General features: G+C 39.1%; 1 protein-coding gene across 1 annotated transcript in view; it reads right to left on the bottom strand.

The window, feature by feature from the left end:
- LOC131591757 (anoctamin-2-like) overlaps window positions 1-23125 on the bottom strand; it is a 159477-nt gene that overhangs the window by 96623 nt on the left and 39729 nt on the right. Inside the window, exons 8-12 of the mRNA XM_058862788.1 lie at window positions 22199-22254; window positions 21911-21952; window positions 19018-19082; window positions 4406-4540; window positions 16-176 (exon numbers count right to left, since the gene is read on the bottom strand). Coding sequence (XP_058718771.1) covers window positions 16-176; window positions 4406-4540; window positions 19018-19082; window positions 21911-21952; window positions 22199-22254 — 459 coding nt within the window. The remainder of the gene's footprint in view (window positions 1-15; window positions 177-4405; window positions 4541-19017; window positions 19083-21910; window positions 21953-22198; window positions 22255-23125) is intronic.

Consider the following 23125-nt stretch of genomic DNA (forward strand, 5'->3'; position numbering starts at 1 on the left):
CAAAGCAATACTCACCCCAGAGAGCCATAAAGATGGAGAAGAAAACTGTGGCAGGGTTGTCAAACAAGTGACTTGCTCGAGCAGTGGCACAGGCAGAGCTGAGGTTCCAGTAATCACAGAATTTGTCACACAGGGGGCACATGGTGAAGGCATTGCGTTGGTCACACATCTCTTTGCTGTGACAGACAAGGGCACAGGTTCCTCTGAGTATTCCAGCTCAGAAACTATGGATGTGCAGTAGTAATATTACAAGCTGTCTGCAATATATGTGGCCTGCACTTGCAGAGAACAGGAGCTGTGTGTTTCTTCAAGGTTTATTGCCATGGATAGTAATTTTTTTTAATCCTTACAGGGACCTTACCAACAGGAAAATGATACAACAGTCAACCAGAACGATCACTGCACTGTATTAGTGAGTTAAGGAAGACAACATCACTGAAGTCTGAGGTTAACCACACTTAAAACAAAATTCAAACACAAAAGTGGAGTTTGCATCTCTGCAGTCAGTTACGTGATTTGATACAGATCAGATATAAATCACTGAAAAGAAAGATTGAAGGGGTCACAAAGGAAATTCAGTGTTGTTGTCAAAATACACATATTTTTAATATGGTGGCACAAAAATATGGGAGAAGAGGTTTTTTTAGAGATTTTAAAATCTTTACTGTAAGGTTGTTATTTTGATTCTTGGTCTTATTTGCTACGTGTGTATTCAGTTTCTAAAAATCTTTGAGAAAAACATTATCAGTATCACTTGAACAGGCCAAACACTTCTTATCAGGGCTGAGAATCCTTTCAGTATTTTCCATAAGGTTTGGATATGAAAGCCTTTCATACCTGCACAGTCTCACTTAGGTGAACTGAGTAGTACAAAGCTCAAATGTCCTTGCCAGGATCATGAGCTGAGTTGCCACATTGTTTCAATGATATGTGATTATGATTGTTCCTATACAGACCATCCTGAAATGGGTTTTTTCTTACAATTTTAAATGAAAAAAGGACGATGCAAGCTCTATTATTAATATGTTTATATTATATAGTTTGAAAAGCATGCAGCTGTTTCCAGCTCTCATGCTGTTACAGTAATTCACTATTTCAAAAGGCAGCAGAGGGTGCTGCAGATACATCTCAGCCATAAATCTCACTGGAGTTAAAATGTTAGCAGAAGCTTTCACCCCAACAAGCACCAAGATTTATTCAGATCAAGCTAACAAAACAGAACCTGCCTCTGATGTGGTGCTATTCATCATCTACCTATCAGTAACCTTGTCCTACTGATTTCAAAAGCTGTCAGTTCAGGGACTGTCATGAGTGTGATCAGCATACAAGTACTTCAGTATCCTGCCTCCATCAGAAGTCAGCCATAGATAACACAGAGGATTTTTGTTGCAGCGGCCTCAGGGAGACAAAGAGTTACATTGTCCCACCCCAAACCCCTTGTGAAGGGCGGCCCAGGAGTTCTGATTGGGTTTGAGTCCCTGGGGGGGTTCTCCCTTGGTGTGTTTCTAATGGTCCCTGACCCTGAACTCCACCCTCAAAGGTGTAAACCCTCGGTTCTGTCCCTCAAAAACCCCTGCTGTGCTTCTGTTCGGGGCTCTCTGTTCTGGACCTGAGTTTGTTCCCGTGCTGAATAAATGGTTTCATGAACGGGAGCCCGTCTCGTTGGTGTTTTATGCTGGTCCCCAGAACCCTGCTGCTTCCCTGGACAAGATCCTGAGGTTGCAGGCTGCAACAAATGGTGAGAGAATGCGGGCATCCAGTGAAGCACCAGGAGAACAGCAGGATCAGCTCCATGGACACCTCGTAAGTCCCCAGCTGATGGCTTGAGAGCCAGCGAGACCCCCGCCTTAGAAAGGAGGACTCGAGAGTACCTGGCAGGGAGACTGGGTTGAGAGTGCCTCGGGCATGGGGGAAGAAAAGGGATTACGGAGGTGTGGGAGCGGAGACCAGACGCTGGGACAAGCACCTAACATCACCCAACGAGACGTATTATGGACGATATCAACATTATGGACGATTATATCAACATTATGGACGATTATGGACGGTATGGATCTTCCGGTGGACTGTTTCTGTCTTCTGTGAAGTTCCTTTTTTTTTTTTTTTTTGGTGTATACCTCCCTGTACCTTCCCCTTTCCTCTGTTCCTAAGGGCAGGACAAAGGGTGAAAAAAGCTAAGATGGCTCGGGGTTGCTGCCGTCTGCCCGCCGTTCTGTGTCCTCCTTCACCCCCTGTCTCTCCATATTCCCCGTTCCCTGTCCGGGAAAGTCCGTCCTGGCCTCCCCCCCCATCCCAAGATGGCGCCGGCCACGCGGTCTGGGATCCCTTGTTTCCCGCCTTGCTCCTTCTTTTCCGGTCCCAAACCTTCCCTTCCCGAACCTCCCAGTAACTCCTGCTTGGCCCCGTCCCTTTGTTCGGTGCTCCACCCCTGGGGGCTGTGCCTTCTCCATCGTGGGCAACACCTCCTCCGGGGAAATCGAAACTGTAACCGAGCTCCCAAAGCCAGTGTTACACCGAGATCACCTAAAGAGGCGACGCCCACATGGGAGCCGGAGCCGAAGCTGGAGATCGAAGAATTCTGCCCCTCGTAAGAGGAGATCTAAGAGCTGCACCCTTCCTAACAGAGAATCCTAAACTGGAAGAGACTGAACAAAAAAAATATTATGTTTGTATTAAGTACCATCACCGTTTAATTTGCCCGGCGTGGTCCGAGATTTAAGTGTTTGTTTTCAATTTTGTTTTTTCTGTTTGCTTAATGTGTTTTGTTATTGAGCTATTGGTGTCCCACAAAGCAAAGTGGGTGCTCTGTGGAAGAGGTGAGATTTTAAGGTGTATGTTTGGAAACGTTTTAAGCTCCTAATTAAAATTTGAAAAAAAAAAAAAAAAAAAAAAAAAGGAGCAGATGTTGCAGCGGCCTCAGGGAGACAAAGAGTTACATTGTCCCACCCCAAACCCCTTGTGAAGGGCGGCCCAGGAGTTCTGATTGGGTTTGAGTCCCTGGGGGGGTTCTCCCTTGGTGTGTTTCTAATGGTCCCTGACCCTGAACTCCACCCTCAAAGGTGTAAACCCTCGGTTCTGTCCCTCAAAAACCCCTGCTGTGCTTCTGTTCGGGGCTCTCTGTTCTGGACCTGAGTTTGTTCCCGTGCTGAATAAATGGTTTCATGAACGGGAGCCCGTCTCGTTGGTGTTTTATGCTGGTCCCCAGAACCCTGCTGCTTCCCTGGACAAGATCCTGAGGTTGCAGGCTGCAACAGATTTTTTTTTTATTTTTTTCACTGTGAAGCAGACATCAACATCATGGTGTCACTTTGGTAGTTTTTGTGTAGTATATTCCCCTCAGGATACAAAATCTCAACATTGTTTTGTGTCTAGAAGGGGAATACTGTGAAGACCAAATATAGAATCATAGAATGGGTGGAATTGGAAGGGACCTTAAAGATCATCCAGTTCCAACACCCTGCCAAGGGCAGGGACACCTTCCACTAGCCCAGGTTTCTCAGAGCCCCATCCAGCCTGGCCTGGAACACTTCCAGAGATGGGGCAGCCACAGCTGCTCTGGGCAACCTGTGCCAGGGCCTCACCACCCTCACAGGGAACAATTTCTTCCCAATATCCAATATAAACCCTGCTCTCTGTCAGTGTGAAGCCATTGTCCCTTGTCCTGTCACTCCAGGTCCCTGTCAAGTGTTTCTCTCCATCATTCTTCTGGGTTCCCTTCAGGCACTGCAAGGCCACAGTGAGGTCACCCCAAAGCCTTCTCTTCCCCAGGCTGCACAATCCCAATTGTTCCCTCAGCCTTTCCTCCCAGCAGAGCTGCTCCATCCCTCTGATTGCCTTGGTGTCCCTGCTCTGGCCTGGCTGCAGCAGCTCCCTGTCCTTCCTGTGCTGGGCCCAGGGCTGGAGGCAGCCCTGCAAGGGGTTCTCAGCAGAGTAGGGCAAAGGGGTAAAATCATATCACTTGATCTGCTGGCATTTACTAAATCTTGTAGCTATTGCTCATATTACTTGTACAAATGGTCTGATTTTAATGAGACTAAAGTGTCACAAGAGTCAAGAGTTTGCATTAATTTCAGTGAGTTTTACATCATGACTTTCTGATTGAGCAGTGAACTATGTGCACTCATAAAAATCAAATTAATATCTTAGAAAACAAACTCCATACAGTGGACTCACCACACATTTCTGCTTCAGGAGATGAGACACTGACCTGATTATTGAGTCAAATAAATGTGTGCCCTTCAAATACCTGTTCAATGCCTTTGTGTTTGTAATGCTCTCAGGGTTGGTAATGATACATCACTGCTCTTCAGACAAGCTAAAACCAGTTATTCTTACTATGGATTAAAAAGAAAAACACAGTCTTATAATTTTGAAGTAACAAATCATGAATCACAGATAAGCTTACCTAGGAATGTCACTTTCAATGGTTACACATCCATATAGAAATACAATAATCCCAACTACTGAAGATGGAATGAGGAATTCTGTGTATAAACCCAGCCATGCAAAATAAAGTCCTATCTTTTCTCCAAAATACTTCCTGAAAAAGAGAAAAAAAAAGAAGAAAAAGCATGTGTCAAGGGTATAATTTTCAAATGTTTTTTACAGCTGCTAAACAGTCCCAGAAAATTAAAATACAAGTTGTGAAAGACATGAATGAAAACCCTGAGGAACTTGAAGACAATAGGAACAAATGAAGGGTATGATTTAAGCATTTGTCAGTTTGGGCTTCTCTGTTCTGAGAAGTTAAAGACAGTCCTGGATCATTCTCCTGAGCTGAAATTAAGCAGGTATCATTGCAATCATAATATCTATCCAGAGAACACTGTGGTATTTACATCTCTTAAAAGAAGTCAGTGAAATAGGAGGAAACATTGTAAAATACTTGGCTTCTCAGAAGAGCACGTTAATTTTTGCCTCTCTAGTACTCCTGGGTTCAGTTAGTGACAGCCATAGAAATGACATCCATAGGACCATACTGACATCTTAAATGATGACTAATCTGGAGCTGCTGCTAAAGGAGGAAAGTTTACTTGCACACTTAGCACTGGCTTTTCAGAAATAATATTTTTGTCAGGTTAACAGCCCCTGGACAGCTGGTTAGAAAAAACAGTGTCTGCTCTGAGGAGCAGCCCACTGCAAATGTCGATAAATAAGTGGTAGAACTCAGCCCAGCATCTTCATGAATCACACTACAAGTAAACTAAGCTTGGATGAACCTCACCGATCATTCCAAAATAGAGTTAGGAGTGATTACAAATATTGCAAAACCCAAAGAGCTTCACAGAACTCAAGAATTCACCAAAATTTAGATTAAAAACCAACAAGGTTAAAAATGTTTCACAAACCAGAGAAGAAGATGGAGCAGTGTTGGACAGAAATCGTCTACACAGAGAGCACTCAGGAGCTCTCTGGCATGAGAGAGGCATGACAGGAGTGTGAGTCAGTGAGACATTTACACTTTGATAGCAGCAAAAATTAAAATAAATTCATACTATCATGTCTAATAAAAGAAAGATAAGATTTCCTCCTCATAAAGGTTGAGCACAAACCCAGTTTGAGATTTATTCTAATCCCACTACCTTAGAAAAATTTTATCCAGGCTTAGCACCCCAGATTTAAATCATTCCTACTTAAAATGCTTAAATGAGATTTTTGGCTGGGTCTAAGGTCCAGACTGCTCGTGCCACAGGAGAGGCAGGATAGGAGTGCAACCAAGGCAGAAAGCCAAGAGACAACAAGACCAGCCTCTACAGTTACTTCCAGCTCAGATGAAATGAATAAGGAAAGCAACAGTGAGGGATTTTTATTACCACAGGTCCTGCTGTTGTTCTCGTGCCATCTCAGCTGCACCTAACTCTGCACTTCCAGGCTCTCCCATGGAAAACTGGCAGTGCAATCCTGCCTATTTCAGTTTTGCCTTCCATGAGTGCCTCTGTTTTCTCATGTCTAACCAAACTTGCTTGTGCTTTAGAAAGGATACATGCAATCCTAAAGGGCAAAGCAAAACAAAAGCATTTTGAGGTGATACACAGACAACCTTATCTTCAATAGGAGGGGATGCCATACAGAAGCTGGGAAACTTCAGGAACCTTCTAGGAAAAGAGTACAGCCCCTACACCTGACGCTGCAAGGTACTCTATGCCACAAACTGTGTGAAGTATCAAACAGCACAAGTGAAATCACATTGTGGCTTGAATGGTAATAACTTAAGATTTGAAGCACCTTGGGACAATGGATTTGCAGGGAATACAAGGAAATATGGCATTATATGATACAGCGTATTTTATGAAATGATAAATATAAATACTTGTGTTGCAAATACAAGCTTTATACTGTGGGACTGCCCTGTGACCTGGCACATGCCTCCAATTTTGGAGGCAATTATAAGAAGCGGTTTTCCTTTATTTTTACATTTGTAAATAAATACATATTTTTAATATACCTGTTTATTAATATACTAGGTTGTTAATATAGTTTAATACATGATTTAATGCACTTTTTTAAGTATGAAGTGAGAGAAGAAATACTTGATTGAAATATAGAACTAACCAGAAGGCCTGTAGCTTATCTTCAAGCCTCCTATGTGAGTCAACAAACAGCAGCAATGATGTTGGAAGAGCACAGGATAGAGGGAAACTCCCTTTGCTGTCGAGTTTCCTTCTGACTGGAGAATGACAACCATAAATTTGATGCTAGACCAGGAAAAGGAGGATCAGACGAAGATTATTCTGATTATGTCTTCTTATTGCTTCCTACTATTTGTAGAGATGGGCAATGGGCACAGCTAGTAAAGTGTTTCAAATAGGTCAGAGCAGGCACAAAAAATTGTCCACAATCTCAGCTGTTCAAAACTCTGTTCTTTTGACAAAGGGCCACAAATTAGCAGAGAAAGAGTTCAAATGCCAGCAGTACTAAAGAGTAGCTGGTCAGGGAAGTTGAAGTTTATGGCTCAAGAGGCTTGCCCTCAAATTTTTAAGTCTTCCAGTGATAAAGGTGATCTGTAACCTATAAAGCGAAGGGTTGCTATTTGTATCCACGCCAAAAGAAAGTGAGAAGAGATCAACAATGTCCTGGCAGTACGGAAAAAAAGCAGTTGCCAAGAAGAAAACTGCACTGTGTTTTGTGGCTTACCTGTTTTGCAAAAGGAAAACAATTTGGATTCTGTGCCCAAGCTCAGTCCACCAACGTGCCAGAAAGTGAAATAATCTAAGAAGAAGCAATGACAGAGCTTGGAAACATAATGAACAATTTAGATATGAGTTTATCAAGTCAGAAGAACACAGGACATAGACATGTCCTTTCTTTGACATATCCCAAGAATTCTTCTCTGGTTCCTCTGAATAGGAGTCAAGGCTCTGCAAACACCTGTGATCCCCTGTACCAACATCTACTGCAGCTGCTGGATTCAGTAGTGAATGAACAGAGGAGGGAAAAAATGTGTGCTTCAAGGGCAGAGGAAGATGTAAGTCAAGATGAAGATTTTTTACAAGTTTTATATATTTACACTAAGAACTTGGCATGTTCTCTCATCTACACTGGGATAAAATGAGTCTGACTTTGTTATCCTACAGGAATTATCCATGATTTATGCTGGCATGGCAAAAGAGAAGACTTGAGACCAGAGTCTTGCCCTACCTCAGTAGCTAATTCACATCTACCTCACATACATCCAGGCAAAGCTAAAGACCAATCCTTTCCAAAGTGTGCACATGGATACTGCAGAATGTCTCAAAAAAATGTGTGCCCCTGGCACTGTGTGAGCTTTATTTCCGCATTAGGGAAATTCCCCTTTATATACATGTATTCCATGGAGGCAGGGGTTATTCCCAAACTAAAGGGCAAATGGCTTTGATAAAGAATGTGTACTGCTTCCATCAGGAGCAGTACCCAAGGCTTTTGTTCCATGTGTTGATAAATCTTAAGGTGAAATTTTGTGCCTTTTATTTTATAAGACTTTATAAAGGCTGCTTAAACGTCCACCTACAAAGTACTGAGTTCTCACAAACAAGAATCATGCCTTTAAAGAAAGATTTGGTCGAATTACCCATAACCCCTGAACAAGATGAACAAGAGCTGCTTTTCCAGCAGATTATCAGACACAGCATTAAAAAGCTCCCAACAGCAACAACAACCACCTGTAGAAAGTGCATTCCCTCCCAGAATTAAAATGTTGAGAAGGCCATAGCAGAAGTGTTGACTTGGTTCCCTCTGCTTCGCCCGCATAACACTTAAACCACACATCTGCAGTGCACTTTGGTCTGTCTGATTGCAAAACCAACATCAAAAAGAATAACTGATTATTAAACCCTCTGCTTGCACGTTGGTCACAGTGCTCCCGTGCCAAGTTGTGCAATTTATAAATAGACTAAGGTTTGGGGAAGGGGGGAGAAAGAGAGAAGGAAAAAAACCCTTCAGTTTTGACTCTGTGAAAACAAGTGTGGGTACCTGGAATGTGAATAAAGCGTGTGGTGCGTGACACACGCTGGAAAGAACGCTGGAGATGTTCAGGAACAAAGCTAAAAAAGCGAGGAAAAAGCGCCATGGACACTGAGTCACCTAACTGAGGAATCTGCACAGAACTCTTCAGTTTTTTAATTTCCATACGCCACTCAAAGCCAGCTGCCACTTCATGTTTCCATTTCATTCCACCACCCCTTTGGTGGAGGAGTCGTTTAGACGCAGCAGTTTCTATGCAAAATGAAACTGATTTACAGCTGCCTCTTGGGTAGGTTTCCCCTGTGCTAATGGTCAACCAAGTCACACATATTAGTAATGCCTTCAAAATAATCTTATTTGCACAGTTTGGAGGAGAAATTCTGGTGTTTCTGCTGCTGGGGAGAAGGACAAGCAGTTTAGCTTCATGTCAGAACACTTTTAATGCCAAGGATACTTTAAAATTTTCTTTCCCTATCCAGGTGTACATTCCCTCTCTGACCCCCAGCAATAGTCCCCAGGAACACAACTTATTCTTCCAGGGCTTTTGCAACCATAAGAAAATCTATCATTATGCTGCAGGTAGAACTGTGACTATTCTTAGAAAGTGAGACGCAATTTCTAGCACATGGTAAGTTCAGAACACAGATATTTCTTTTGGTTCTGAGATAATAGTTCCCACCATTGGAAGTTTCCCTCTCAAAACTGCAGACTTCTTTCAGAAAAACTGCTGGAGTATAGGGAAAGCCACAGTCACTACAAGATGATCAGGAACACTGTGGAACACCCCAAGACTTCCCTCCAGGTAGAGCTGCCTATATCCAAACTTTTCTGGATTTGCCATCCTCTCTTCACTTGAAAATTTTCTCAGGGCCAGATTCAAGCATTTATTACAACCATCTGTGACACCTGGGTAGAATTACTGCTCAGCAGCAGCACTGAGGCTGCTGTGCATCCAGAGATCTTGGAGATTTCCACCATGGTTGTGCCTGACAGCACATATTCCATCCAGGCAGTCTCAGGAAGGAACATATCAGTGCTAAATCCGGATACACAGAGAGTGTACCAAATGGAGCAATATGGAAGCTAAGAAAAGATCCTGGCAGAAGACAATCCTCCTTGGAACATCATGCCAAGTGACTGAAAAACATTTTTTTATTAAAATTTTAAGAGGGGGAAAAAATAACAACTACAGAACCTCAGACAAACTGTAATGCATCTGATTTTGAGGTACAAAAGAAAATATCCTTTAGAAAGGCCAGCTAGTTCTGCATACAGAAAACAATGAAAGGAGACTTTTTCCAAAGTAAAAGCAATTTTTTTTCCCTATAAAATTTTTATACCCTACTGGGTAGGGTATTGATTTTTATGCCCTACTGGGCATAAAAATCAAGAATGTCCAGTAGAGAGTGATTAAAAGCGTGTTTTTGACTAGAGTTTAGAACTTGACCCTTTTCCCCTGAAAACAGAATGAAGAAATGTGCCACCAAAGCCATTTCATCAAGCACTTTTCATTTAAATTCCTGTTTGAAAACATTACCTAACAAATATTTGCTGTGTGCTCCAATGGTACTTGAGTTTGGAGTCAAACTTACCTAAATTACAGATATATTTATCTTTCAAGGCACTGTGGAATTTTAATTGTGATTCCTTATAGGAGAAAAAAATATCCACTGTCAAAATATTGCAAACTCCATGAAGAACAGAAATTGCGAATTTTATTTAGAGGTAGAATTATGTTTTTACCTAGATTTTTTGGCTCTTAGGAAAAACGACTCTTCAGCAGAGAAACAGGGAGAAGTTGATGTGTGTGGAGGAAGAAGATATTTAAGTTCTCAAGTTCTAGTGAATTAAAAAACCCAAGGGAAATATAATAGTTATATCAATATATCAATTATTAATAATAATAGATACTACTACTAAATAATAATAATAATAGTCAGGATTTGTGTATTAAATGCAATTTAAAATAGCAAAAGGCTAAACCTTATCCTGCAAAGAAATAAAACTAGGACAACCCACTCTCAGAGCTTCATAGATTCCCAAACCTTATGCTTCCATTCCAAGAAATTGTCAGAATACAGCTGAAAGCGCATGGCTTGTGGTGATGGATTATAAACGGAAAAAAAGCCTTTGTTTACTGACTGTAAGAGAAAGAACAATAGAAGCATAATAAGTAGACATGTAATGTGACTGAGACAGAAATTAAGGCTGACAACTGCCAAATGGATAAGCAAACACAATGCTGGGTAGTCAGAAGCACTGTAATTGCATTCTCCTTTCTGTTCTGGGACAATGCAAAACTTCAGAACAGGTTTGAAAGGATTAAGTGCCTGTTTACATTATTCTGTTGATGCTTCCTGTCATGTGTTTAGTGTAAAAAAGTTCTAAATGTCCCTGAGCCTGCAGAAGCCACAGCACACCTTGCTCAGGGAAGGCATTTTCAGCAGAAGCAACATAGTGTTTTGCCTGTCACATCCAAGAATTCACGCTTAAAACAACACATAGACACTCTTCCTCTCCTCACCGTTATTTAAGTTATTCTCTCTTTATTTAGCATTTTAAAAAAATGTCAGTAACTTTCCCAACCTGGAAAATTAAAAATCCATGACTACATGAGGCTGATTCAAAGCTAATAGAAGTCACTCAGAGCTTACATGTGAGGAAGGAAGTTTAATTTTATAAACAACTCAGGGCACCTAGTGACACTCTGTGTAAGAAGCAATTCATTCAGTTATACAAATAATATTTTCTCTATAAAAAATATTTTTCTATAAACAAATACAAGCAAGGAGTAACGTATTTAATATGAATCAGCCTTTCTTTTGGACTTTCTTTTAGGAAAGGAGGTTACTTGGTCTTTTTCTTCCTATTTTTTAATACCTATTACAATTTGCTTTTCTGCTGTTTTGTACTTGAACAAATGTGAGGTCACTGACATCTCATCACTTCCCTAATCTCCAGTTTCCACAAGATAATCTGCATGATTTTATTCATCTAATTTAACAAGAGTTTGAACCTCAAATACTGGCATCTTTTCCTAAATATTTTTCATTTATAATAACTAATATTTCATGAGAGCTTTCTTGCTTTTAAAGTTAATATCACTAACCCTTACTGCAGAGCCTGAATTAATTTCATGTATTTATTTTAGTAAGTACTTCCTTGTTAGCGCTTGCACAGTGTTAGTACTGTGAGATAGACACCATCTGGTGGCAAATAAACAGATGTATCATTTCCAATTAAAAACAAGTATAAAAAATTATCTTTTAGTCACCTTGGTGGAAGGGGGTTGGGTCAGGGAATACTGAAGCAAACTGGACATCCATAAGTCCACAGGCCCTGATGGGTTGCAGCTATGAGGGCTGAGGGAGCTGGCAGATGTCATTGCAAGGCAGCTCTTGATAATCTTTGATTGATAGCAGCAACTGGGAGAAGTACCCAAAAGCTAGAGGAAAATAAATGTCACCTCCATTTTCAAGAAGGTCAAGAAGAAGGACCTATGAAACTACAGGCTAATCTACCTCACTCTCATTTGTCCCCATCACCTCTTGTCACAAGACACAGCTAAGAGCTTGGCTCCATCCTTCTCTTATCCCCTGCTCAATATGGCATAAAAGTCTTAATTTTTCTGCTCTCTGAACTGACTGTAGAAGTTCATAGAGTTGCCATATTGAAAGCTTTCCTTAAACTTGTGTTTTCTGGGCATAATTTTTACATTGTGCCCAGTTCCCTTGTGATCCTGGTTTTGTGCAGCATTAGAGACAAGTTACTGAATCAGACAAAGCCGTGTCCTGTCCCAGTATAATTTACGGACAGAGAAGATCCTCATACAAAACATCTTAGTGTGGGGGAATACCTTTAAACCAGAAATGGGTTGGTTTTGACCCCTAGTCAGCACTCAGGAGCCAGAAAAGAATTTTCTCTCAGCCCAGCAAGCCACAGTCAGAACCTTCTACAGAGACTCAAACATTAAGAGCAGTTCTACAAGATAAGCAGACCTGTAGCCACCCAAATGCAGCAGCTGTTTTCCACTCCCTGCAGTTCCCAGCCACACACACCTCTAGATGCCTACAAATATGCACATGCAGGTTAATATTTAAATGTGCATGACTTCTGTTTCCAAATGTGGCCTCTCGCCTCTGTCTTTTTTTTCCCACCAGTTTGAAAGAACAAACTTCCATTTCCTGTCAAAATATATTGATATCACCTCCAAAGATCCCTTTTGCATGGCACCTGTCAGTCATGACCATTCAAAAATACAAGTTTCTAACTGTAAAATTTAGGCAATCATTCAGGCACTTTTGGACTTAGCTTAAGACAGTTTTCAACACAAAGAAAACTGAATTCTAGCTGCCTACAAAACTCCACAGTCCAAGGGGGAGACCCCAGGAATTAATTATGTGCAGCAACCTCATTCATCAAATCAAGAGACTTGACTTTGTAGAAGTCTTGATGTAGATATACACATCTTCTGCATCTAGCTTTTGAAAATCCCACTGCAGGAGGGAGGAATCTGGGTGGTAATGAGGATCCTAGTGCTCAGACAGTGATCTGAAGCCTGGGAAATGTTTATCAGAAAGCAGGGATCTGTTTTTCCTCACCACTACAATTCAAGCCTACTGGTTTAAAATTCCATCTCTCATACAAGCAACAATAAATAAGACCAAGCCCTTGCCAAAAGAGACAGAGAGAAGCACTTCCTCCAGGACTGGCAAAGTCTGTGAAATACAGAGCTGTAAGTAAATCATCTTACTCCAGTCACAGGCCTGCATCCAGAAGAATAATTCAACACAAATTCCTTGGTGATTTATGCACCATATGCAAAACCCCTCTGCTTTGCAAGAAACAATGGCTGGAGCACTTGGGTAAGGCCTGTGATGAGAAGTTCCAATGAGGGGACGGAAAATTCCCTACAACTCAGCTGAAAAGTGCTGCCTCAGCATCAACTTCCTAAAAGGCAGACCATTTTCATGGATGCATGGCATGGTAATAAAGGCCACTCATAAATAAATTGGGGTTGTGGGGGGTAATGAGATCATGGAAAGGGAAAGGAGATATAATGATGGGGGAAATGTTCATTTTTCACTAGCTCAGACTCTTCTCCAGAGTCCCCCCTGCTTCTGGTCCCCTCCAGGAAGCTCTCTGCTGTAAAAGCTGGCAGGAAGAACATCAAGGATGAGTGGATCCTGGCACAGCATTTCCCCCTGCACCTCAAGCTTTAATGATGATGAACTGCAAGATGGATGTTATTGCATGTTGGGAATGAAATCTTCACAGTACAGATTCTTGGAATTATAAAAAGATACTGGCCTCAAAGTGCAATAGGGTTCCAGCAGAAGATATGCTCAGATTATTGCCTCAGATGTGTGTTTGGCAGAGCTTTGGAAAGAAGTTGGATGGACAAGTGCCAAAGATACTGGTAGAGCTCATGGGCATTTTTCTACTTAGTGCTGTGTTGGCTCAATTACCGCACTTTCCCAGGCTTAATGCTGTTTCCTCTTTTTCCTGACACAGAATTCCTTGCAGACAGCCTCAGCATCTCTGTGAAAGTTGAAGATTAGCCTGCTAAAGGCAGTCAGGGAAGAATTGCGGGCACACAGTGCATCAGAGGGAATTGTTCAATCCCTGTGAGATAACCAGATACTACAGGGGTGTTTCTGCCATTCCACAAAAGAAAAAAAAAAAATAAAAAATGATGGGATATTTGGTGAGATTCATTCACAATAATAACAGAGCAGGACAGTGAAGCAAAGCATACAAGAGAATCTCCACTTTGAGAATCAATAACCCCTAAGTTAGAATGAGCAGTGACTGAACAACATTTCCTCTGGTTCTGGGCATCACAGACTTTATTTTCAAGTCCTAAGAATTCTAGACAGTCTGTGCTGTAAAGAAGAGATGAATACGTGAATACAAATCATGGTGGTGAACGAAGAGGTCATATGTTCAGGCATTAGGCAGGATAGTAGGGCTCAGATGGTGCAAGCTATACCACAAATTGATCTTAACAACATTTTTGCAAAGGAAGAAACACCTATCTCTAAAGACAATGAAACAAACATTTTAGCACTTTTTCTTTTTTATCACTTTTTCTTATTTTATCTCTCTTTTAAAACTACCCAAAGTAGGGTAAGCAGATACATCCAGGTTTGGGGGTTTTTTGGTGAAGATTGATGAAAGGAACAAAAGGTCAAAAGGCAAATCAGTACTGACAGTTTAGGTGCCTGACTGCTTACACTGAGCACTAGAAACACAGCATTCATGGCAGGAACAGGGAGGACTGGGGATGCTCAGTCAAGAGCAGGTTCAACATGGGTACACCACAATGAAAGGCCAGAATTCATTACACACCGAGATGAAACAATTTTCCATACCAAAGGAAAACATAGTCAAAGATAGGAAAGAGGGAATATATTAGCTAGACAGTTTGACTAACAGAAACTCCCTAGTTTTGATTTATGTTCTATATATTATAAATAATATTTTATTTAACAAACTTTCCTACCTGCTCCTGCAAAAAGTTATTGTATACATAGTCTCAACCTTTACATGTCTTCTCAGTTTCAGGCTTCACAGCAAGAGGCATTTGGAGCTTTGAGAGTAATTATGTTATAGATAATGTAGCCTGTTAGCTACTAAGAAATTTGGTGAAGTTCTAGAAGTGGGAAATAGAAATTAAAATATGAAAAAACATTAGAAAATGAGCTGGGGCCTTATAGAAGCAATGAAAATAAAATAAGCTCCACCACAATTAGAAATGAGCCCACTGCTGGATTTCCTAGGGTGAGGTAATCTTATATTAATAAATCAAGAGATATAAAGGTGACCTCCTCTCAACAAGGATGTTCCTCTCCTGGAATTTCAGTTCCTACTTGGCTTTCCAGCTGCAGGTCCTTCAAGATGCCCATTAAGAGGAAAACATGCCAGTTTTCCATGAATTAAGGTTTTGTCTCAGAAGTAAAAACACCTCTTTGTGACATCATAACCTTAGATTACTCCGTTCATCTGTCATTTAGAGCCCCTAAGTGATAAATGTTGCATTACAACCAGAAATAAAATTTATTATAAATTTCTACTGCATTTCTTACACTTGTGTATATTTTCTTGGCTTGCTATAAGTTATCAGAGGTACTGCTAAAAGACAAAAAACGAGGACTGTAAATAAGATCTAGGAATATTTGGTCCAAAGAAGAGGAAAAATTTTTGAAAGTGGTGCAGTGTTGGAAGAGGTGAAGCTGTGTGATCTCCACCCTAAGAGATTTCAAAATGCTTGAGCAATTTCATCTGGCTTTCAAGCCAGCTCTGCTATGAGCAGAGAGGAGGTCTAAGGACAACCTATTAATTCTAAAATCCTGCTATTAAAACTTTTATTAATATCCAATAGCATGTAAAAATATGAAATCTCCTTTCTTTATGCAAGGTCATAGAACTCTTAGGGAGCATCCTCCCTATCTCTGGGTCAACAGTAGCATCACCACAGGACTTGCTAAAACCTGAGTTTGAACTCATCTTCATCTGAGAAAAGAAAATCACCAAAACCAGAAGAAAATCACTAAGCCAAAGATGTTTTTATAGCATTTTTTGTATTACAGTGCAAGGATTGAGAGGAACTACTGTTGATAAGTGCATTCTTACAAAAAAGTCACAAAAGAGAAACTCCTCCCTAGTTAAAACCAATACTTAAATTAGGATGACAGTAAAGGTGTGTTACAAGACACAGACCTCCAGAGCTCTGCTCATTCTGAAACTGCAGCTTTCATTTTTCACTTCTTAATACATCCCTCAGGCCTTCCTGAGATGACTGAGGTTCAGTACTTTTCATTCATCATTTTCAGCACCTTTAGCCTGAGATATCTGATAGCAAATAATTCACATTTTCATACTTAACTGCTTATTATCCTCTTCATGTGGGTTAAAAGGAAACAAAAAAAAAAAAAAAGAAATTAATATTTGGACATTCATGCGCTTTTGAAAATAGGGCACTGCATTAGGCAGACTGTGTTTCAAACTGCACTTTTATATCTGGATGTGCACTGAGAGATGAGGTGTTGTAACATCTTACAAATCAAACTTCAATTCACACTGTATTACTTGCACAGCCTGCACTATGTATTTCCTTATAGTCTTTAACTGAAATTGTTCTGCTGTAGAATAGAAATATGTAACACACACTGTGTTCTTGTTTGGTGAAACCTCCCTTACTCGCAGCTGTATATCTTTTACAAAAAAAATTTGCTTTTCTTATAGCCCAAAGTGGTCCATAAAGCCAGAGAAGGATATTTTTACAGATTAAGAGACAGGAGTGAATGGAATTGTTGGTGAATATTATAATGGTCCTTTATTTCCTTTTGTAATTAAGAACTTTAAAATTTTCCGAGACTGACTATGCAGTTCAGTTCCCTGAGGATTACAGACGTTAGAAGAGAATCTCCAGTCTGCACTAAGAGTTAGCATAACAAATATGTGGTTCCTGTCTTTGGTGTGCAATCAGCTGGGGACTGGCCACAATTGTGTGGTCAGAAGGAAGGTGCTGAGACACCAGGGACAACCTACAATTCTACAGTGCCACATCTAATCTTCCAGCATAGATACTTGAGCTAAAGAATGACTTTCAGTTTGCATTCCTACTGAATAAGCATGAAACAGTAATAGTTAAATAAGTGTTGCAAGCTGTATTTAAAAATTAGCAGTGTACTTCAGCAGAGTTAATGTATTTGAAAACAGCAGGCAGGACAGGCTTCAAGTAAAAAGAAAGATAAATGCTGATTTGTCTGTCCATCAAAGCCTGAATTTAAACTTAAGTTGCACCAGTAAAAGAAACAGAAAAAAAAAAAAGTTGAGTATAATCTAAGCAATCTAAGAAAGGAAGGTCACAATAAATTACCAAAAAGCACAAATGTGTGACTGATGTCTGCCAAGGGTATAAGTACCCACATCAAGGCTGAGCTCAGATACCCCCATGGCACAAAAGTGAAGAAACCCACTTCACTGGCAGAAAGAGAGGGGTGGCCATTCTCCAGGTACATCTACACTGAAGCTCTAACATTACCCAGGAAATAAAAAACACATTTAGTTTAGTGGTAACAGTCAAACTTGCTGTCAAGCAAAATATGGAAGATAAAAGCAAGAAAAGTCATCTCTGAGAACAGACAATCAATTGCACATGTCTGGTCTTCTTTTTGTTTCTCACAGAAGTTTAAACCACAGGATTTCTATGAAATCATATCAGCACAGTGAAACATTATAATGGAGACAGCAAAATGCAAATGAAGATGAAGTGTAAGCAGATGTACCTCTATTTTTAACTCAGCTGAACAGTCAGGTCTGCTGGAACTTGAGAATTCCTCTAGCCAGTCATAGTTTAGTTTAACACTTGTAATACTTACTAACAGCACAGCAGGTTTTGTAATCTCATTCTGAGCTTACCTGTTCCATACAGGAGCTTGGCCCAGAGTAACCGCCATACAAAAGGTACATAATTTTTGCACAAAATCTTTTAAGCATAAAAAGAGGAAATTTCAAAGCCTTGCAGAACCTCAGTAGGGTTTGATGGTCTCACTTCCACTTGCCAGTTTGCAACATCTTGCTCCCAATAAGGAGCAACTCCTCTCACATTAAAAGTTAGTGTTTAACTCTTTGAAAAACTACATGCAGTGTTTCAGCTTTTGCTCAAAATATAAAAAAAATTTTACAAAGCTTATTGACTATCCATATTACCAACAGCAGCTTTTGCTGGCAGTCACGTAGGGGCTCCAAAATGGTTGGAGTTTGATTATTCAAAAGACAAATGGCAACAAATGCCATCTTTCTTATATATACAAATTATTTTAAAACTGATATTTGTTGAGGCTTTCTCTATTTTTTAATATCTTAATTCATGTCTTCCTAGATAGACATCTTATAAAAGTATTCCTACTCAGCAGTTTATTCAATTTTTTTTCTTCATTCAGTATTTATAGTACAAACAAAATACAATACAACAACCATTGTTTTGTTTTGGCTTTCTTTTAGTTATTGTGGGAAATCCTTAAAAATCATGACTGGTTTGTTTTGTCTTATTTTAAAGCCAACATCTTCTATGTTAGTAAAGAAAAAATTTATAAATATACAGTAAAAACCCCACTGGGAACACATATGGATGTGTTCAGATGAATAAAACTTGTAACACCAGGAGTAAAAAAATCAAATCAATCTCAAAACTGTCAAATACTTTCACACTGATTCATGATGTGAACACCAGCTTCTGATTATTTGCCAGAGTTTATGGCCATACCCTCCAATAAAAATTCACCAATGTAAATGGGAATTCCTCTCCTTTGAACAAATCAATACCTAAAAAAAAACCCCAAAACTGAAGCATGATGTTTTTCCAGGAATAAGCACTATACAAAAGCACAGGTGAAATTGTTGAGTGTATTTTTGTTACAGTAAATTATCATCAGAGCCACAAAAAGCGCAGTGACAACATTATTTTCAATGTTCTGATCAATCCAAGATTTCATTTGCTGAAGTGGAAATTAATTCATCTGCATCACCTCAGAACCAGGTTCCTTAGTGTTTTATACAAGTCCACATTACCTTATGAGATCAATAGGCTGAAACTTGTAAAACACTCCATATCTTGCCCATTCCTGATACAGCAACTGAAGAAAGGGAAAAAAAAATAAACTGAAAATGAACTTGAAACAAGTAATCCCTTATGTTTTCCCAAACATCTTCTAAGACTTAAAAATATTTCCTGCAATCTTGGGGTTGCTAAACCCAATAGAGCCCATAGAAAAGCCACTTTTGTCCCCATGCTGGGGACATCACAAAAAAGCCATGTCTGCTGTTGGACATGCAGATTCACCCACAGCTTACAGCTCAAAGGAAGGACCAGATTCTACAGAAACTTCTTGCACTGGGAGGAATCTAGCTGCAATAGGAGCAGGGATGAAAGGAAACCTTGCAGGACCTGGGGTAGATTGATCACAACACACTCAACTGCAACAGGCAAAGAATTTGAGATGGTCTTGCTTCTTCCCTCTTCCATGATTTATGTGACACAATAAGAGGACTGTCCTGGCTGCCATACTGATATTTTCATATGAATACTTGCTCTTGCCTATTCAAAATCACCCCTTGCCATTACCCCCTAGCACTACCTACAAAATATTAGCCGTATTAGTATGATTGCATTAATGTGATTAGTATTATTAGTATCAAATTAGTATTTATTTCCATAAATAATCATACTAATAAATACATTCACTGAAATATGCAAAAGAAGAAAATTGAAACTCTTGCATTTTTTAAACTCCATAAAGGCTGCTTTGAACACAGCTACAGATTGGAATTTGAAAAGCAAAAAGAAAGTTCTGTCCAAAACAGCATTCCATTTAGGAACAGGTACTTTCTGTAAGTTTATAAGAATTCTCTAATCTGCTTCTAATAATAGGGATGCTGCTCTAGTATATGACAACAGTGGATTTCCCAGGTGGGTTACAAAGCTGTCATGGATTTTTAATGTCAAACATAGAGATAGCAATGAAGGGTAACAAGTTGCCAGTGGGCCAAAAGCTTAAAGACTAAAGCAGTGTTTAAACTCAGGGTGAGTTATTACCATTCTGCTGCTCAATACCTTTCTTAAAAAGATTTTTTTTTAGAACAGAAATCACATTGAAGCTGGGAAATTGCTTTATTAGGAAAAAACTGAAACCCTCTCAGTCTTAGGTTTTCATTGCAGATTTCTAATTCTCATAGGATGGGACAAAAGTGTTGTGTCACTGTGCATTTTCTCCAAGGAAATCCTGAAGAAGATTGATAAGGATTAACCTTTTATGTTATAAACTGGAACATAAACCTTATTTACTTGTGCTGCCCTGTTAGCTTAAGTACCCCATAAGGACTCAGTTCATTTTTGGGGTTTTTACAAGAGAAAATTGAATTCAAAGATATAGATAAGTTAAAGTGGGCAAAATAAAAGGGGGCAGAAGAAATTTTAAAAAGCTTAAAAATGCTTTCCTTTCTTTTAAACCTGATCAGGGTTCTTCAGGAAATTAAACACTGAGACTATTAGATTCAGATAGAAAACAGATGATGTTATGCATAGGAATACTACAGAAGATTCAAGGCCTAGGCAGCAGGGACATATGTGAATAATCAATGAAGTATTTCTGGAAAGAAGCTTTTATGTTTTTAATACTTAACACTTCATAACTGAGCCTAATAGGCAGAATAAAAAGAGGGCAGCACAAAATGCAACTAATTGGGGGAACATTTTTCCAGACACTGGTTCTTCTAGGCCCTCTTCCCCCCCATTTCACAGTACACAATCTTCCTCCATTGACTAATGTTCATTTAGGTTTTTCCCTAAATTTTTTGCTTTCCAAGTCAGTAATATGTAGAGCTGCCTCTCAGAGAAAATTCTGCAAGTCCAGAGCAGACAATTCCTTCACAAACAAAAAGTTCAAAGTGACAGGCACAAACAAAAAAGCTTCTTCTACAGTTTGTTTTCTAACTTTGTTTTGCTTACCAAAGTTCATACACTAAATTAAATTGTATACGGCACATGAAGACATCTAGTGGCTGAATAGCAATATTATTTACCAAGAACTACAAAGATTGTGTTTCCAAATTTTACTGATTTGGCATTGTAGAAATCAGATTTGTTTGTATAACCTCCATTTGTATGAACTCAGTCTTCATAGCACAGTAAATATTGAAGATTTCCAAACATTTCCTTTTTCTTCATTCTTCCCTCTCCCCCTTTCTTTCCCTACTATTTTCCCTCTGCATTTCCTATCCTATTCTTTGCACATCAAGGAAAATAAAATGAGCAAACACTAGAGAACAATATGGAAAGTATCTTAATAGTTACTTATTAGTAATCTATAGATATAAATATATTATTTACTAGTAATTAAATGGTTTTTTTCCCATTTCTAAAAGTAAACATATATATGAAACACAGTTTGAATTCACACTGTTTCTCTTGGGGACTGATCTATTTTTTAATGTCTTTTGATAGCTAGAAACTTTATTTACAAAATAACTGGAAGAAGAGTTTTTAAAATTGCATGCAGTTTAGTTGAATGCACAATGAAATTATAAGTACAACTATGTTTTATTTTATTAACCACTGTTCTCTAGGAGCATTTGGTTAGGAAAATAAAATTATTGTATGAGTTATTTAACAATTTCAGCTTCCTGACAGGTTGAAAAACTTGTCTATGTATGCAGAGAGAAATTGGAAGCATTTCAAGATGTAAATTTCAAATTAAATTAAGTGACATGCTTCATAAGAAGACAATATAAAAGTCTTGCAAAAACATTTTTATATGCCGAAATAGAAGAAAATATGTAATTCAAAAAACACGCATTTGTTAAAACATCTACTTGTTCGTGTAACAGTTACTGCTTTACAATGAGATTTAGAACATCATTTATTTTATTAAATATAATATGAAATAAATTTTGCAGTGTATTTTACCTTTCTTTCATTCATGTCATCATTTTGGCCTACATAGTCACCCTGCAGAAAAAAAATAATAGCTTATGTAAAAGCAGAAAAAACTCATGAAAAGTTTAGTTGCTTGTTCCTACATTGTTGATTTTATTTTAGATCACAACTTGAAATGTACTTATATAATAGTTTTCATATTAGAATCACACTTAGAAGATATTTTCAATGTCAAAGACGGCAAATAATAATATCTACAAATGGATGTCTCCTGAATGACACCAGCAGAGAACTGGATTTTTAATAGTGCATACGTACATCGTGAAGTGGGTAGGCTGCATCGTAAACATTGCTCGCTATTAACGTGCCAATGCCTAAAAGAAGAAGAAAAATTCAGGTGGTCAACAGGCACAGCTGAACAGAAAACATTACTACAGATTTCATGACATTCCAGAGGGGACAGAGCTGTATAACTGACAATATTCAGAATAAGAATAGAGCAACATAAGAGTTCCTGGCTGTGGAAAACATTTTTCAGAGAAACTCATTTCCATAAAGTGCTTTTTCTTCAGTGAACAGCACAGTGCAAGGACTCTTCTGACGACTTTCTCACCCTGATAGCCACGTGATTGAGGAGCAAAGCATCCAGAAGTCCTTTTTGAATCTTTAAAATGGTCAGAACCACAGATCCCCACTGGCCAACAATTACAAACACCCACAAAAAGAAGCTTGCACAGAAGATTGTGGTTATGAAATCAAAGAATGGCTTGGGTTGGCAGGGATCTTAAAGATCAGCCAGTTCCTGTCCCCCTGCCATGGGCAGGGACACCTTTCACTATATCAGGTTGCTTAGTGCCCGTGGCCTTGGGCACTTCCAGGGAGTTTAGTTTAGCAAGAGAATTCCCAGCAGTGACTGCAGCACCTGTACACAGACATATGAGTACTACTTGCTCTCAAGACCTGCAACTCTTACAGCAATTCCATCTTCAGTCTCTGGAGGTGAAAATAATTAATTGTTCCATAAAAAGGCAACCAAAGATGAGTAATTTCTAATATTTAGTTTTGTGTGAGTGTGTGTATATATATATATATATATAATTAGATAAATTAGATAATTAGATAAATTACAGAAATAATTAGAACTATATATAAAATATATATATATATTTCTAATAATTAGTTATATATATATACACATATATAAATTTATTCCAGGCCTCTCTGCTTTCAATGCCCAGAAAAAAA

This window comes from Poecile atricapillus, chromosome W (genome assembly GCF_030490865.1).
Source record: "Poecile atricapillus isolate bPoeAtr1 chromosome W, bPoeAtr1.hap1, whole genome shotgun sequence".
Lineage (NCBI taxonomy): Eukaryota > Metazoa > Chordata > Aves > Passeriformes > Paridae > Poecile > Poecile atricapillus.